Genomic DNA, 17,291 nt, shown 5'->3' on the forward strand with positions numbered 1-17,291 from the left:
ATACACACTCATTCATACCCATTCCCCCAAAACCATTAGGCAGATGTCCAAAATCTCTTATCACCAACCCTCAGGCGTGCAAGAAGACTAAAGTGGTGAATGCAGAGAGGTAAACATCCATAGAAACACAAAGCAAAGACTTTTCTCTGCTTTTTTATTACGCACATGCGTGCACAGGCAGAACAGGTGCAGCAAAGCTCTTGCACATGCAGGCCCATCAACACGCTTCACTTGATAACTCTATGATTTACTGCAGCAGGCAGGTGAGAGGACACAGGGTTGACTAGGGGGGCAGTTAAGCGATGTAGTCTGCATACAAATCTTAGTTCACTGCCCCGAAACTCCCCCTCGACCTCATTCAAAGTTGTGACTCTGTGCATACACAAAAAGCTCAGACAGCTTACAAACACTCTCTCCATTTATCTGGCTGGCACAGAACGGGGACGATGCAGACAGGAGCTCTTGGCCCTGACCTTGGGTGTCTAGATAGACTGAAAGGGAAGCCCACCACACTTGCAAATGCATACAAAGTGAAAAAGCGCTTGTTAAACTTTAATAAATTAATTTTCTTCAAAAAAGATGGATCGGTAATGGGAGGATGGTGACAAGGATCACATTTCTAACAGGCTTTGCTGTAGGTTTCAACTGTTTGTGCAAAGTTACTAAGCTTGAATGTTCAATTGTTTTCTCAAATTCCAGCATCTTTTGATTACTTTAATATTTTATAGGTTCAAATGCTACTCAACATAAGTCTGGTCTGATGATGCAGGTTGCGTGTTTTTGTTTTTTTAGGTTATACCTTGAATTTTGAGAAGTATTTATTCTTCAAGTACTTCATACATCATCACATAATGCAGTTTTGTTTGTTTTAATTGTTCTTGTTTTTATCATTTCTAAATCATGTTGTATCAACAAGTCTTTATTTTGTTTCATTAGAATTAATCAACAAAAAAACAAACCCATTTGTAACCCAGGTCTAAATTAGTACTATATTAAACCTAAAATATGTATATAAATAATATATACTGTATATTAATATCTAAAATGGTCTATATATCAGTGGCGGGCCGTCAGGGCCTGCAAGGCTTCTCTGAAGGCCTCAGAAAAAGATCAGAATCACAGACTGATGTTGATTAGATTTTGTCCCAGAATTCTTATAAAATAATTCCAAAATGTCTGTTCGCTTCTTCTCATAGCTTCCCCCCTGTCTTCTTCCAGACTGTACTTCCATATTAAAGCTTTTAACCAATCACATTAGCCATTACCTGTTGCCGGGTAAAGAAATCTGCCTGAGGCCTTCACATTCAATTCTGCAGGCGTCTGCAGTGTAAAACAAGCTTCAGTCACGCTGCTGCTTCAACCAATCAGATTTTGATATTGGCGACTCTGGGCCTTCTAGAAGGGTTAGGGTGACGTCAGCATATTCAAGCCCTCTGATTGGATGGTCAGAGAGTTCACTCTCCAGCTAGCTGACTGCATCTGTAGCAGCTGCATGAACAATATATAGTTGTGTTGATTTAATAGAGGTTTTATCAACCTGCAATGACTAAAGGAGAAGTTAAGACATTTGGTTACAGATTTATTTTCAAAACAATTTTCAGGAGAGACTTTTCCAAGAGGTCATTGAACGCACCGCAGCACTCGCACATGGAATGTATCTGCGCTCACTACAACTTCCTTGGCAGGATTCAGGATTATGTTATTTACCATTATATTATTTCCAAGACCACGAAAAGCTGACGTTTGTCTCCCTCCTCAACCCCCAGAAGTTTTGGGATTAGCAGCCGCTTCTTTATGCAGCTGCAGCAGAAGGAGAGACGCTGACTCGGATTTTCTTCGTCATAAACAGTTTTTGCCTGGTCATAAAGGTACTTATTCTGGCGACACGAGTATCTATCTATAATGCAAAGGCTTTTTATTCTGCATGTCTGCATGGTAACATGGTTTTTGTAGCCCTAAAAAAGTTATTGAGGGTTGGATTGAGTCAGACCAGCACCAGTGAAGGCCGAGGTCTGAAATGCAGGGCCCACCACTGATATATATAATATATTTTTATATTATAATATGTTGGTTTTCTTTACTCTGTGCGTCACCCTGTCATGTGACTATTACATCCTCAGTGCTCTGCAGCCAATCACATTGCTCATTGAGTCTGTGCTGCTTGTTAGAAGCCCTCCAGCATGCCTTCCCTTCAGTAGCATACTGGGGAAGCACACTGGAGAGCGGCCACAGTCCTCGCCCACCGCCGGAGTGGAAGTCTTTTGGTTGCGTGATATGTCGGGATTGTCAAGGGAATGGCCAGGTCCCCATGTTTCCAGTTGAGGTAAAACCCGGATGGCAAGCTAAATTAACCCGGAGCCGAAGAACCTCAGTTACACCTTCTGCTGGTACTGGTAGGAGGTTGTGGCAGCCTTTGTCCACCTCCTCTCACACACATACTCAAGCGCACACACGAAGCCAATGGACAATAAGGACCTGTTGGACATTCATAAACTGTGTCTGGTCTAACGAACTGAATGAACCATATGGGTGTGCTAACCAAGAACGGGGTGTGTGGGGATTATTACCAACTTGGTACCCATATTGCGAGAATTCTCATGGCTGTTGTCCATCCATCCATCCATCCATCTTCTCCTACTTATCCGTTTACGGGTGGTGGGGGTGTCAGTCTGAGCACCGTCACCCAGGTCACATTGCACCCATTAAGAACCTTCCCTGCGGGTGGAGAGCCCACAGGAAGGTGGCGCCCGGCGTGGGACCTGAACCTCCTACCTTGAGTCTCATGCTCTACCAGCTGAGCTCGCTGGGGAATGGCTGTTGTTTCTTTTGATTTTCTCTTTTTGTAAGTATTCTCTTGTGCACTTAAATTCTGCAGATTGTAAATATTCTGGTTGTTGTTTACGTTATGTTTTGTTTGTCAACTTGAACACTTAAATACAAGGCACCAAGACCTAACCCTAACTTCTCCGTGTTTTATTATTGCATTATCACCTCACTATCACTGAACCAGGTCTTCTGATCTAGCTCAAAGTATTAATATACTAACTACATTAAAGTTAGTATTTTCCCTGTGTACATGCTACACATTTTTTCACTGAATCATATGTCAATCATCTCAATTGTCGATTTTTAGTTTTGGCTGTTCAAAAAACGAGGTGTTAAGTTGGTTTTATAGAAGCATTAATTGGTTTTATAGAAGCATTAATGAATTAGCTTAGGATAAACTGGAAAGTCAGATACCTTTCAGCACATTTTAAAAAGTTTCTTCAACTTCAACACCTGTTAAATATTTGCTTACTGGCTCAATTTCATTTGGGATATCATCGTATAATTAATGTGAAAACTGAACAAAGTGATTAATTTATTCTGATTCTGTTAAATTGAGATTAATCGAATCAGTGGACCAAGAAGCCCTGAAATTTTATCAAACCTTAAATCTATGCTAATATCTTGTTAAACATATTGATTCATTTATGTACTAAAAATGTTACAGAGGAATTTTTAAAAAATAGAATATTATGCAAACATTGTAGGAATCTGGGTGCTTTGTTCCCGTTGGCTCAGCGTGGCTCCTACTGCTGCCGATGACTCTCAGAGGCAGAAGTTGGATCCAGCCGCCCTCCAAAGACTCCAGCCAGTTCATGTGATGTTACAAACTACCCAGAACACAATTAGCTGCCTGTTGTATAAGAAGCTCTGCTCGGCTTAAAACACTTTATTAGGTTCTCTGCTATTAAACTGTTGGAAAGAATTACAACAAAAAAAGGAAAGAAAAGCTTCTTTGGCGTGTGTTCTCTGATAATGTAAAAACTGGTTGCTCTAAAAACGATTGCAACTTGTGGAGAGCTCCACTTAAATTAATTAATGATGATGGACCAAAACATGTTAATATTGGCAATGATAATAATGAAAAAACATTTTTAATGTAATAGTAGTTATAGTAGTAGCATTGCCATTTCTTTAATGATTATTCATCCAGCATTACATTGCTTTATTCAAATTAAGGGCACATGGCTCTGGAGGTAATGTAGCTGACTCCAGGTGACGGCAGGAATCCCACTGGACAGGTCAGCAGTCTATCACAGGGAAACACACAGAATCACACAGTCACATTCTCACTTACAGGTAATTTATTGGGACTAATTAACCTCAAACACATCATTTTGGGGCTGTGGGGGGGAAACCAACCTGGAGGAAGCCCCATGAAAACATGAAGACTACACACAAAGAACCAGAACTGGACTCAAACTAGAGGTATATGCGTGCTATGAAGCAGGAGCACTAACCACTACAGTGTCATGCAGACTATGAAATTCTTTAAATTATTTGTATTTATTAGATTGTTGTCAGCATATTTCTATTACAAATCTTTATTCTTCATTATTCACACACAGCTCCCCTCCATTATTTAAAATCAGTGGCCTTAACATGATCAAATCATCTGATTCCATTTACCTTGGAGTGCCAGTATCCCATAAAACCGGAATTTTAAATGTTCTGGCGAAAGTACTGAGGATACCCATTCAACTAGCTTATGTTTTACAGTGCTACCTGATTACTGTGAACATGTTTACTCCTGTAAACAAGGTATTTAACATAAGAACAAAACGTGAGAGTTGTTAGAAAGTGTTTTACAGCAAAAGGGCTTCCTTTGGGATCAGCAAGGAAGCTTCTGTCTTAACTCCATATGTGAAAACTGCTTGTCTGTACCTGCACATGTACAGTTCCCACGTAGATCTTTCCTCGCCAGCAGCCGGAGGAGCGAGGACGATAAAACCAAGGGATCATAGTGATGCTTTTCATCATATAAATGAGAACAATCGGGCTCCAGATAGGGATTGACACACTCTCAGCTTTCTTTTAAACTTTCACAAATGTTACAATACGTGCATAACAGAAGAATAAATGTGACCATCACTTCCATTAGAAATTAGTTTGAGTGAAAGCGTCACTGTGACCTCAAATGCTGAGGAAAGGCGAGAGCGACAAGCTGCCTGATAGACACTAACAGGCAAAAATGAAAATCAACATAATGACAGACTCTACTCAATCTGACACGTTTCCAAATCAATATTTATTCTTCAGGACAAGCAGAAAAAATAAATCAGAATTCGTGCTCATTGTAAAAACAGAAACAATCCGTAAATCTCTTAATATGCCTTCTTTGGCAGAGATTTTGCACAAAGCAAGTGGACCGGCAGTCGCCACAGAGGATGTTAATTAAAACCAAAGCGCTACAGGTTCCTCTCCTTCACATTGATGAGATTGATGATGTAATTCAGGGGGTGGAATAATTTCATTAGAGCAAACATCAAGATCCGACAGGCGTGAAAGTGAGTGAGAGGTATAAGGTCCAGATAACATGCAGATGAAACCATTTTGTTTGTTTCTTCACAGTCCGATAAACAGAGGACAGAGAGATTGCAACCCATGTCTATTCACAGCCTTGGCCAGCGACAAAAGATGCAGCCTGGACACACATTCCAGTCTGCTTCCGCTCCAGCACACAAGCTCAATTCCAGGGATTTCCCCTTTCAAAGGGGAGAAAAACAGGCTACAATATCACCTCCTTTAAACTGAGGGCGAGACTGGTCCTTGTGACTGGGTGGAGGGACTCCTGTCATTTACCCGGTGAGACATTTCTGGTTGAGGACTCGCTGGACGTCAGGAGCTCTGTGCCATGCGGAGAGGAGAGGAGGAGCGAGAGCGTCTCTGGGTTTTGGAAAATCTATTGAAAGCAGTGTTGCTGGCTGTCTGTCATGCAAACCAAAACTGCTTTAAATTTGTAAATGTAATAAAGAAATTTGTACAGGAGTGTGTTTACTGACAAACTCTAAAGGCATCACACAGAACCGTAATAATGTTGTTCAAAGCTCACTCATTAACAAAGATGAAACAGCATGTTGATCTTCTTGGAAACCAGTGAGCGGCTCAATAATGAGCCCCTCGCTGCTGATAATGCCAAACTCCTACACTATATGGCATTGTGCAACAAAGTGACCATCAATAGAAGAGCTTCCTATTACAATATGGACTGAAACTCAAGACTATTTGACAACTGAAGCAAGAAAAGATTGAAGTAAGGGCTTGTTCTGTGTCGTCTCTCTAATGGTATTTGCTTAGTCTTTTGGAAACAACAGAGGGGGTAGAGGGATGAATCAGGCTCTGACAAGAAGCTTTAATAAAGACATTTCTCTGGGAACTTAAGCGTGATCTATCAGTCGGTGTTTATCTCATTTTCGAGACTCCTTAATTGTGTGTGGCTAAAAGCACAGACTCGTACACAGGCCGCAGTGTAGTGTGGACATCCAGACGCACTTGTCGGTGCAGAGGCACACTTCAGTCTGGAGTGTCTGGTCTGTGTGTCTCTGTGAGACTGAGAAGCGTCTCCCTAATTAGAGGAGCCTGGTGCAGGACTTCTCTATAGGCCATCAACAGGGCTCTCGCTGGCTTTGTTCTGCAGCCTCTTCTTACACTGAGGCTGTCACTTTCCTTTTCTATTGGGCTGAGGGCCAGGCTCCTTAATTATGTTGTCTCTACCCAATCACTGGAATGGTTTGTAGATATTTTCATGGATAAGCTTGTGCCCCAACAATCCTCTGATGCAAATAGTGCAAATATCAACTATCTGGTCCATTTTGTTCTCCGCTGAAATTAAAGTTTACATGTTTATTGATCTTCACCAGAAATCTGAAAAAGCTCCAAAACGTTTAGTGAGCTACATTAAAAGGCACCGCCATGCTTTGTTTCTAAGTTGTCATGGCATTTTAACATGTAATTATTTCCAAGTCATTTTTGCATAGAAAACTAATTATTCACCAAGATATAAATTAGATTCCACATTCATACCCCCCCCCCCCCCCCCCCCCCACCCCCACCCCAACTCCTGCAGGACACCATTCACTGGTAAACCTCTTTCTCTTCCCTGCTCCCCTCTTTTTCTGAAGACCATGGGATGGAGAGTAGCCACTGCAGCTGCTATTCACATCAAGCAGATAATTGTTAATGAAAAGTCATTGCATGGCATTATGTTGTCCACAGGATCATTGTTCATTTCCCCCCATCAGCTACTGAGATCTATATGGAGTACCAGAGTGTTTCCTTTTGAGTTTTGGTATTCAAGATCTGTTGCCTGGAAACTAATAAAGAGGCAAATCATCCACTGTATTGGCCAAGATGGGCTGCAGACTGGCCCTGCACAACAATGCAAGGTTTGTAAAAAGGCGTTGATACAAGTTAATGATGCTTGTTCAACAAAACATTAATGGACTTCTTCACGGTATAATATGGCATGGGATGTGATGTGAATGAGAGAGGGGAGACTTCAGCAGTGTATGTTAACAACTTTGTGTTTAATTTTACTACGGGGCGGGGCTGGATGCACACACACACACACACACACACGCACGCACGCACGCACGCACGCACGCACGCACGCACGCACACACACACACACACTCGCACGCACGCACGCACGCACACACACACACACACACACACACACACAGACACCCACACACACACTCGCACACACGCACGCACGCACACACACACACACACACACACTCGCACGCACGCACGCACGCACGCACGCACGCACACACACACACACACACACACACACACACACACATTTTGAATTGACTTATAATACTTTTCTCAAAGCTTACTACAAACTCAGATGCTGGTCGCGCTCACTCCAAACATTCACAAAGTGAATATGTTTCATTGAATATGTCCTTTCAAGCACAATTTTATCAACAATACAATAATCATTCTGGGTTCTTTCTTTTCTTGTTTACATTTTTCATCATACCTTCATTCTTAACACAATACCAGTCATATTTCCCCATGATTAATGAATTCATTGGAGTGAAACTCTAAATAAGCCCTCCAATCCTCCTCCCCTACTTACATATTTCACAGATGGATGGACAGACGATCGGTCAAATCTGTCTAATAGGACCTTATAGTCAAAATTGAAAACTCTCTTTACAGAGAAAGCTTGCTCTCGCTCTCTCTCTCTCTCTCTCTCTCTCTCTCTCTCTCTCAAATAAAATACAGTCTATGGTCTGAGTACCCAGAGTACCCATGAGACACCCTGTTGTCAGATGATGTCCCCTAACACACTCACACATAGATTTTTTTTTCATTCTCTTTCATTTACTGTTGACTGTTCTTATATCTTGTGTAAACTTGCCTGCCTTTGGCCCTTACCGTGTTTTTAACATAACCCAAAACTTAGTCTAAACATGTATTTAGATAAAAATGGATTAATTTCTCTAATGGGCACTTACAACGATGTAAAGCCTCCAAAATGTGAGTGTACAAACGGTCTTTACTCGCCACAACAACAATAAAAACACACCCCTTGCGCGCGCACACGCGCACCATTTGGTGCACCTGCACTTGACATGTTGTGTTGTTGGCCATAGAAAATGAACTGACACTAACCTCTCAGTAAGAAAAAAAAAACATTCTCCATTTAAATCAAATTCCCATGTTATTGAATGGGCCGTGATTAATTACCCCATCAACATAAGTTGAAAGGGAGTTGAATAGTGGAGGGTAACTGCTGCACCATAAAGAAAAAAGCGCATGATGCTCAGGATAAAACGTATCCAGTGAGCGGTGGGGCCTCGGGACTTTTATATGTTTGTGCAATTCTTTCTTCTGTTCAATCGAACGTTTAAACAGTGAGTCTCTTTTGCTGCGCCGGCTTCTTAACTGAAGCGGAGAGGGAGAAAAAACTGCAGCCCTGTCACCCCGAGCAGAATAAAGGGAATCAAAGGATTTTTCCCTTAAATGGACTAATTTTCTCCTTGAATTATGAAAGTAATGGCTAGGTAACAGCCTGTGCTCAGTACCCGACGGCTTAATGCTTCCTAAATCCTTCCACGTGGCTCCACTAGTCCCGGCAATTAGACCTCATTATAGCCTCATAAAGGATCTCATTTGTGGGATTACTTAATAGACAATGAAATTTTATCGTGCAGAATTATGAAAAAATAATATTAGACCCCGCATGGTGTGACGAGGGCGCGCGCCACGCATCATTCCGCTTGGCTTGCCGCCGCCTCCTCTCTCTCTCTCTCTCTCTTTCTCTCTCTCTCTCTCTCTCTCTCTCTCTCTCTCTCTCTCTCTCTCTCTCTCTCTCTCTCTCTCTCTCTCCTTTCTGATTTTGGTCTGTTATCTGTACCATAACAAGTGAGCATCCTCCCCGTCAAACGATGGCTTCACTTTATTAAAGCAATTATTGTCTACGTGACAGACGTCGCAGTTTTCGTAAGGTTGGATTTTAAAGACTTTCTAATTCTTCCATGGGGCACATTTAAACTCACAGTTCAATAAGTGTGTCTATTCCCTATTCCCTGTGTACCCCTCTGTGTTTACGAGGACATGTTATTTTTTAATTTTTTTTTAATTTTTTTTCAATAGAAGGCAAAATAAAACAACTAAGCCATATTGCATCAAATGTATGTCACACACCATGTGACAGGAGAAAGTTGTGACAAGAGAAAGTACCTGATGTTGTTGGAGCTGAAACTTTTGCGCCATAAATCCACTGACGGCTCTTCTCTGAAGGTCCAAGGCGCTACGTGGCAGATGAAAGCAGAAACTAAACCTACCGTTGACCCGCCCGGGGATCAAACTCGCTAATTATTGTCACAAGATGGGGGATTAGCGCATTTCTGAAATAGCTGCCTGTTTACCCCCGCACAGACCGACCATTATAAACACTTTCTAATTGAATCCTAATCGCCGTCAAATAACCGCGGCCCAGACTCGCCATGAGTTCATAATTCTTTAATTGCTGGAAGTGAAACCTAGAGCAGGCGGATTCAAAGCAGCTCTGATTAGGCTGCAAACCAATTAGTTCTTACGGGCGTGAACGATTCATTCAATCGCATTTAATGTGAAATATAAAGCAACTTTTAAATCAAAGTATATGGGTAAATAGTTAGATTTTCAGCTCAAGTCCGACGCATTAGACTTTCGATGGACAAGTAAAGGAGATGTACCTGATCCAGGGGTTCTATGGTTTAACTCAATATTTATTAATTGTTCATATTGTTTCGGGCGCATTTAACGCATTATCAATAACTTTTGAAATGCCGATAGGCAGAACATTTACCTATAACTATTATGATCATTTATATCTATTTAGATAGATAGATAGATAGATAGATAGATAGATAGATAGATAGATAGATAGATAGATCTAAATAGATAGAGAGAGAGAGAGAGAGAGAGAGAGAATATTTTTTACAAACATCTGTGATATAATTTGTATGACATAAGGAAAAGTTGTGCGGTTTTTATTTCACTCTATTCGAAATAAAAGAGTGAATCTGCAAGTTGTGATTGGAGGCCAAGAGAGAAATCACGTGGTTTGGGTCGCTGACAGGATAAACCCTTGTAGCCCGGTGCGCACGTGGGTGACGCAGCAGGGCCAACCCTCTTCGGAGTCCCTTTTGTTGAACCATCAAACATAAAGCAACGTTGGCGATCCCGAGGGGTTCAGATGAGAAACAGCTATCATCTTGTACGTTAGAAAAATCACTTATCTTCAGCGGTGCAGACATGTCGAGGTCTTTCTACGTCGATTCTTTAATAATCAAGGATACGGTGCGACCGGGACCCACTGAGCACCCGGGACAGGACTTTCTTATTCCCATCAGCATGCACTCCCCGAGCGTGATGACGGTCACCGCTCCGGTGTGCCCTTCCAGGAAAAATGGGACTTTCTGTGTGTGCCCGCTGTGCGTCACGTCCCACATCCACTCTTCGCGGAGCGGGATTCCCATGCTGAAGAGTCAGTTTCCTGGAGCTGAGGCGCAGTACTGTCAGAGGATAGCACATCAGCAGTCTTCTGCACTGGCGCATCCTGGACATACACCTGTCTGCACGCCCACATTCAGCGTCACAGATCCCAGGAGATACCACTGCCTTTCTCTTGGTAAGCACCTGTTGGCTGCATTCCTACTTTAATGATCTCTAACAACAGTTTCTATTCCAGTTTCAGCCTGCCAAAAAAAAAGTTTTTTTACTGGACGCATTATTATTTATGCTGAAAGTTTGCTTGATTTCACTTTGAATAGCCCTGGGCTGAAAGAAGAGAAGCTACAACTTCATATATGACGTAAAATGTGTATTTTCTTTCCCGACAGGCGCCTCCGAGAACAACCACATACAGAATGGCAAAAGGATGCGCACAGCTTTCACGAGCACACAACTTTTGGAACTTGAAAGGGAGTTTTCCACGAACATGTATCTTTCCAGACTCAGAAGAATAGAGATCGCCACGTATTTGAACCTGTCAGAGAAACAGGTGAAAATCTGGTTTCAGAACCGGAGAGTGAAGCACAAGAAGGAGGGCAAAGCCACGCAGAGGAGCGCACACAGCGGTTGCAAGTGCACAACCGGTCACACAGACTATTCAAGGTCAGAAGACGAGGAGTCTTTGTCTCCGGCCTCTGCTTCCGGGGAGAAGGAGATATCCCCCATCTGATGTCAGCTCGACTTTCCAGGCTCCATGCTGGCACTTACTCCACGGCGATGATGAATTTGGGCGTCACGCATCCTCTGATCCTAAAATTTCCCGCATGAAACTTGTGAAGAACAGTTAGAAATCGTCTTCGCCTGTGTCTCTCCTGCTCTTCGGTCAAAATTAAAATGTGAATGCATGCTTGTGAAATATTTGGAATCCTGATCTACCGTGTGTGATAAACTGGTGTTACTTGGATTCCATAGGGATCCTCACCTTGAACGCCAGATCTTGTTAATCCCCCCCTGAACTATATGTTTTCAATTCGTGACGGAAATCCTCTTGTTATCAGCGACAGTGTGGTAAATAATGCCCCGAGTAAATATATAAGTCAAATATATAGGTCTCACCTGTAAACCTGCAACTTGTACGCAACAATTTGTAAACTATGTATTTGTGTATTTATTGTAATAAACAATTAATTGCCACAAAGAAAGCCACTGTAATATAGCGTATTCAATTCTGCATTCATTTGTAAAAACGAACATTCAGACGTTACATTTTCCCCCAAAACTCTGTCGGGTGTGGAAAAATGATCTAAACGAGGATAAACACAATTTTATGGAAAGGCACCCACCAATTAAAATGTTTCATGTGGATGCTGTTCTATTACTATTTTATTTTCATGTACTTATATTTTATGTAACGTCTTATTTCAGTCTTACATCAAACGACATGAATTAAAAACACTGAGTGTCAAAATGACTGTGTCTCCCCAAGTAGAGAACTTCAATGCGATGCATCATGTAGCCTGTGTTTTTTGATTTAGGTTTATCATGCTTAGTTTCTGTGGACAATGGTCAAAACAGGAGTTGTTTGGCACAATTAGACTTAGTAAACTGTCTAAACTGTCATCTTTCAGAAAACATTAAAAATGCTGATGTGGTTTTTTTATTTTTTATTTTTTCCTGTCCTGAAGGCCAGTATTACTAATCTGACCATGCCGAGCTGGATTTAATGCCTTTATACACCTTATTGTGAACATATATGGTTTAATACATGATGGAGCTGCAGATCTCAATTCAAACGATTTGTTTAAACCGAAATGGATGAAGCTTGGTGAAAGTGTCGCTATAATTTCTCCTCAGGTCTGACCACAAAAGGGTACCCAATAATACCCCTGGGGAGCAGCCAATGGTCCATTAATGTTCACTTTTGAAAAGATTTTGGTCATCCAAAGCGAGTTTAATTGCGTTTTTGGTCCCATGTTGGTTGATTATGCTTCTACTGCTTGAAATCTCAGAACAAGGACATATAGAATTGGGCAAAGGCTTTGACAGGTTAGATTGTCCTGCCTTGGGACCCGCATTTGGCCCGAGACCCCCGACGGCTGTGTGCTGAGAGAGCTTTGAGAGACAGCGACAGGGTTCCTCCGAGTGACACTAACGATTTAGTCACTGTTTCATTAGGCACGATTTGAACCTTTCAACTTGTGGTGAATTAAAGGGGAGGTAGGCTCAAATGGAAAGAGTCCGAGGAGGGATTATGTAGGAGGGGCAACTGGAAATTAGCTGACGCCTAATTTAACTCGTTTCTGTCAGAGTTTGGGATACATTCCTAATTGAGACGGGAAGCAGGTGAAGTTTTGGTCCCACGCAGGCCCATTCACTGCGGGAATAAATGGTCCTCTTTCACATCGCGCTGGCGATCATATACTATTGGGGGAAAGCCATCTAATGAATATATATTGGAGCTCCTATTAATCGAATTAGAGTTCCCTTGCAGATGTGAAAGACCAATGCAGCATTTAAAGAGCTCAACAATTGAATAACCGCAGTATTGACAAAGAACCCCCCCCCCCCCACTCCTTTCAGACCCAGGACGTGACCTCGGACTGTAAGGCCGCTTTAATGGGCTGAAGCACGTTTTGAGGGTCAGTGTGTGTGCCCAGGTGGAATGGCTCTTCTTTCCCTTTAACTATCGCATCCACACATAAAAAAGCCTCCAGATCGCATCTATGTGGTCGAACCAAATGTATAAAATAAGAGCAGCCAGAGAGGGAAGGATGCAAACTGAGAAATAAAGCCACCATGCCTATAAATGTATAGGAAAAACGAGACCACTCCAAAGACGTTGGTCCTAGGTGGCCATTGAAAGTGTGGCAATTACGCATGACAAAAGACAATTAATAAGAGCGCCTTTCAGCTGCTTGCAGCTGCTGTCTCATGCGGGGAGACAGGAACTAAAAAAAAAAGCTGAAGTAGCCACCAGAGACAAGAAGAGAGGTGAACAACGATTTATTTTTCTTGCTCGGAGACGTCCACTTGTTATTTATAAACCATCCTTCTCTCCACATTGGAAAATCCCTTTTCCACGAAAGTGTGGACACTTTCTAAAGTGTTTCTATAAATATATTGGCCCAGAATCGCTGGAGCTACAATGGAGCCTTTCTAATAGCATTTGTGAATAATTGTTGACCGATTTGCCGGCAGCATTTGCTGTCATTGAGGAGCAAATCTGTGCAATTGTGTGAGTAAGCAGTATAGCTGGGTAGTAATTAATCATAATGGTGACCTTTATACAATATAAGTCAAGTGGGACATTAACAAGGTCAGGTACAGGCAAGCATTGAAAGAGTCAGTGTCAGTATTGCTTTATCACCAACTTATCTTTATTTTTACACACACACACACACACACACACACACACACACACACACACACACACACACACACACACACACACACACACACACACACACACACACACACACACACACACACACACACACACATTAGTTTCGTTGGGTGTGATCCAATACAACCTCATATATTTTTCAGCCAAAAATGCCACATAAATAAATAAATAAATAAATAAATAAATAAATAAATAAATAAATAAATAAATAAATAAATAAATAAATGTGATCCATTTACACTATAATAATACCGTTATGAACAATTATTACACTACTCAAAGCCCCACAGACAGTCGGACAGTCTTGAGTAAATCTTCACATTATTCTCCGGGTAAGCAACAATCTCGCGACTCGGTTCATCTGAATCTCTTTTCAAGTGTATCGTGGCCTGTCTTCACACGACCAAAGACAGACTTCAGCACCTCGGACAGCTCCCTGGGGGACCACCGGCCAGGGGCCCAGTGGCGGCGCCAGATATTATTATTTTTTTGCGCGTGCTATGGGGGAGCTTGGTCTTATAGTGACGCTGCTGGGGGATTTAGGGCTCTCTCCTTTATTTTCTACTGTAACGCCGGCAATATGCGCTCACCGCACCGCGCACATAACAGTCGCGCACATACAGTAAAAGCTCCGCTATTTAAAACGATATTAAGCGACACAGTACTAAAGATATTTAGCCAAAGTGAAAAAGATGAAATGTTCACAAGCCTGCCACCTAAACACACCACTAAATGGAAACTTTAACACGAGTAGCAGGAAGCAAAACACACAGCAAGTTTTCATTTGGGCCTCACACACTCACTCCTGCTGCCAGTCACCAAATCCTCCACTGAAAGAAAAATATTTGGTTAAACGGGTCTAATGACATTTTGATGGCCACTGCATAGAGAGAAGCAGGAGTCAGAGTTCAGATCTCAAACACCAAATAGGCAATAATCCTCACCCACCATGAGACGTCATAATAAAACGATACGTCCGTTGTTGTGGTTTAGAGGAAAGGCTTCAGTGATTCTGTGACTGGAGGAATTGTTTTGTGGCGTCACGTGCATCGACCTGTCTTTCTACTACAACTCTGGGCTGCAAGTGTGACCGAGACTGATGTGGAAAACGGACTGGCTGAACTGGGCTGCAGTTTAAATTCAGCTATAACATGATTTCCACAAAAATTCAATTTTTAATTTTCTAACGGGATGTTTGACCAGTTACAGGAGTTAATCATGAAATAGTTGAGATTTGGTCTTATAAACGTCAATATATTGGGTCAACAGTGTAAACAAACGTCCTAATGTGTCATGTTTTGTATTTCAGGGTGTATCATCACATTTATTTATTTATTTATTTATCTATCTATCTATCTATCTATCTATCTATCTATCTATCTATCTATCTATCTATCTATCTATCTATCTATCTATCTATCTATCTATCTATCTATCTATCTATCTATCTATCTATCTATCTATCTATCTATCTATCTATCTATCTATCTATCTATCTATCTATTTATTTATTTATTCATTTATCTATTTATTTATTTATTTATTTAATTTTATTATTCATTCATTCATTCATTCATTCATTCATTCATTCATTCATTCATTCATTCATTTAGCCTGCCTTCAGCAAATGACCCTTTACTCTATTTTTCCACAAAGCCCTCTAGTGGATCATCAGTGCCAGTTATGACGTTCAGGGGACAGTCGTGCCTCCAACCGTGTCCGTGTCATTGCCGTTTCTGTTTGCATTTACTAAAACATAATGAATAATAAAAGTAATACAGTTTACAGATTAGGCGATAGCAGTACTGTGTAAGAGATGACTTGTTGTGTTAATCACAGGACAGATGTTCTTTCATGATCCAAGTTTTGGTTTTTTGTTTTTTTACTGTTTTTAATCACGATCCTGTGAGCAGTTTACCTGGAGATAATTCTAATGTCACTGAGAGTTTTAAGTGCAATGTGTTGGGATGCGCCAACCTGAAAACGGTGTGCTGCAGGCCCGGCCTTCCGAAGTTTAGATATTTTTGTTTAGAGAACAAGGACACTGTTCTGTTCGCTAACATGTGGAAGTAATTGCGCCATGCTGTTGCACAGAGTTAAGGGTAGAGGGAAAGGGGAGGTGCAGCGTCAGCCCCGCGGCCCTCCTCCACACAGGAACAGCGGTCTGATTCTCCTGTTCTGTGGCCTGAGATAGGTGATTCACAGGGAGCCATTCTTCTTCTGGTGGTCGTTAGAAGAGCCCTGGGGTGAAGAGGACAAAAAAACTAAACTAATAACAATTGCTGTTTGCTGTTAACCAATACTCGGCGCACAGCTGACACGTGTGTAAGTAAACAGGAGGTCCCATTGGCCGAGGAGGAAGGAAGAATGAAGTTTCCTTACGGTGCAATTTCTTTTGATGTAAGTTAAGGGAAAACTCTCTCTCTCTCTCTCTCTCTCTCTCTCTCTCTCTCTCTCTCTCTCTCTCTCTCTCTCTCTCTTTCTCTTTCTCTTTCTCTCTCCCTCACACACACACGCACACACACACACACACACACACACACACACACACACACACACACACTATGTTTAATTAGAGAGAGAGAGAGAGAGAGAGAGAGAGAGGGAGAGAGAGGGAGAGCGCGCTGTTGTCATAATACTGTGGTGTTGGAGCGCCCTCTATGAGTTTCTCGTGCCACTGCCCTCTTCTTCAGACTGACGCACGAACACCAAGTCCATTCACTATCAGGCTGCGATGATGCCAACAGAAAAACAGCTTCTTGCATGTTCGTGCATCGCGGAAAAAAAAACACTTTCTTCGACAGGTCGTTGCCCTTTTTGTAATAAAAATCAGTTTTTATGAGAGTACAACAAAACCAGGTGTTAAAGAATAGTTCAACGTTTGCCATTCCATCCAACCTACATGGCCCTCCAAAACTTTTTAATAAAATCCTATAAACATGTTTTGAAAATCCCCCATCACCCCCAAAAGATTCTAACTTTGTAGAAAGCTGAAGTGCACGGAGGGAGGACCGAAAGGGGGTGTCATTTCCTGAGAGTTATTTACTTTCAACCAGACGATTACTTTTTCGGGGGAGGGTTGAAGGGGGAGTAGGAGGGTTGACTG

General features: G+C 41.8%; 1 protein-coding gene across 1 annotated transcript; it reads left to right on the plus strand.

Annotated features, from left to right (window-relative positions):
- Positions 1 to 10,529: 10,529 nt before the first annotated feature.
- On the plus strand, positions 10,530 to 12,434 carry gsx2 (GS homeobox 2). Its single transcript, XM_080474085.1, has 2 exons — positions 10,530 to 10,960; positions 11,172 to 12,434. The coding sequence occupies exons 1-2, from the start codon at positions 10,585 to 10,587 to the stop codon at positions 11,510 to 11,512; spliced, it is 717 nt and encodes a 238-aa protein (XP_080330211.1). The 5' UTR covers positions 10,530 to 10,584; the 3' UTR covers positions 11,513 to 12,434.
- The last annotated feature ends 4,857 nt before the right edge of the window (positions 12,435 to 17,291 follow it).

This window comes from Lipophrys pholis (genome assembly GCF_963383615.2).
Source record: "Lipophrys pholis genome assembly, chromosome: 10".
Taxonomy (NCBI): Eukaryota; Metazoa; Chordata; class Actinopteri; order Blenniiformes; family Blenniidae; genus Lipophrys; species Lipophrys pholis.

Bases quoted from the DNA above. Each gene is read 5' to 3' on its own strand.
- gsx2 (XM_080474085.1), top strand. From the start codon at position 10,585: ATGTCGAGGTCTTTCTACGTCGATTCTTTAATAATCAAGGATACGGTG. The intron at 10,961-11,171 runs GTAAGCACCTGT...CTTTCCCGACAG, and splicing joins ATACCACTGCCTTTCTCTTG to GCGCCTCCGAGAACAACCAC.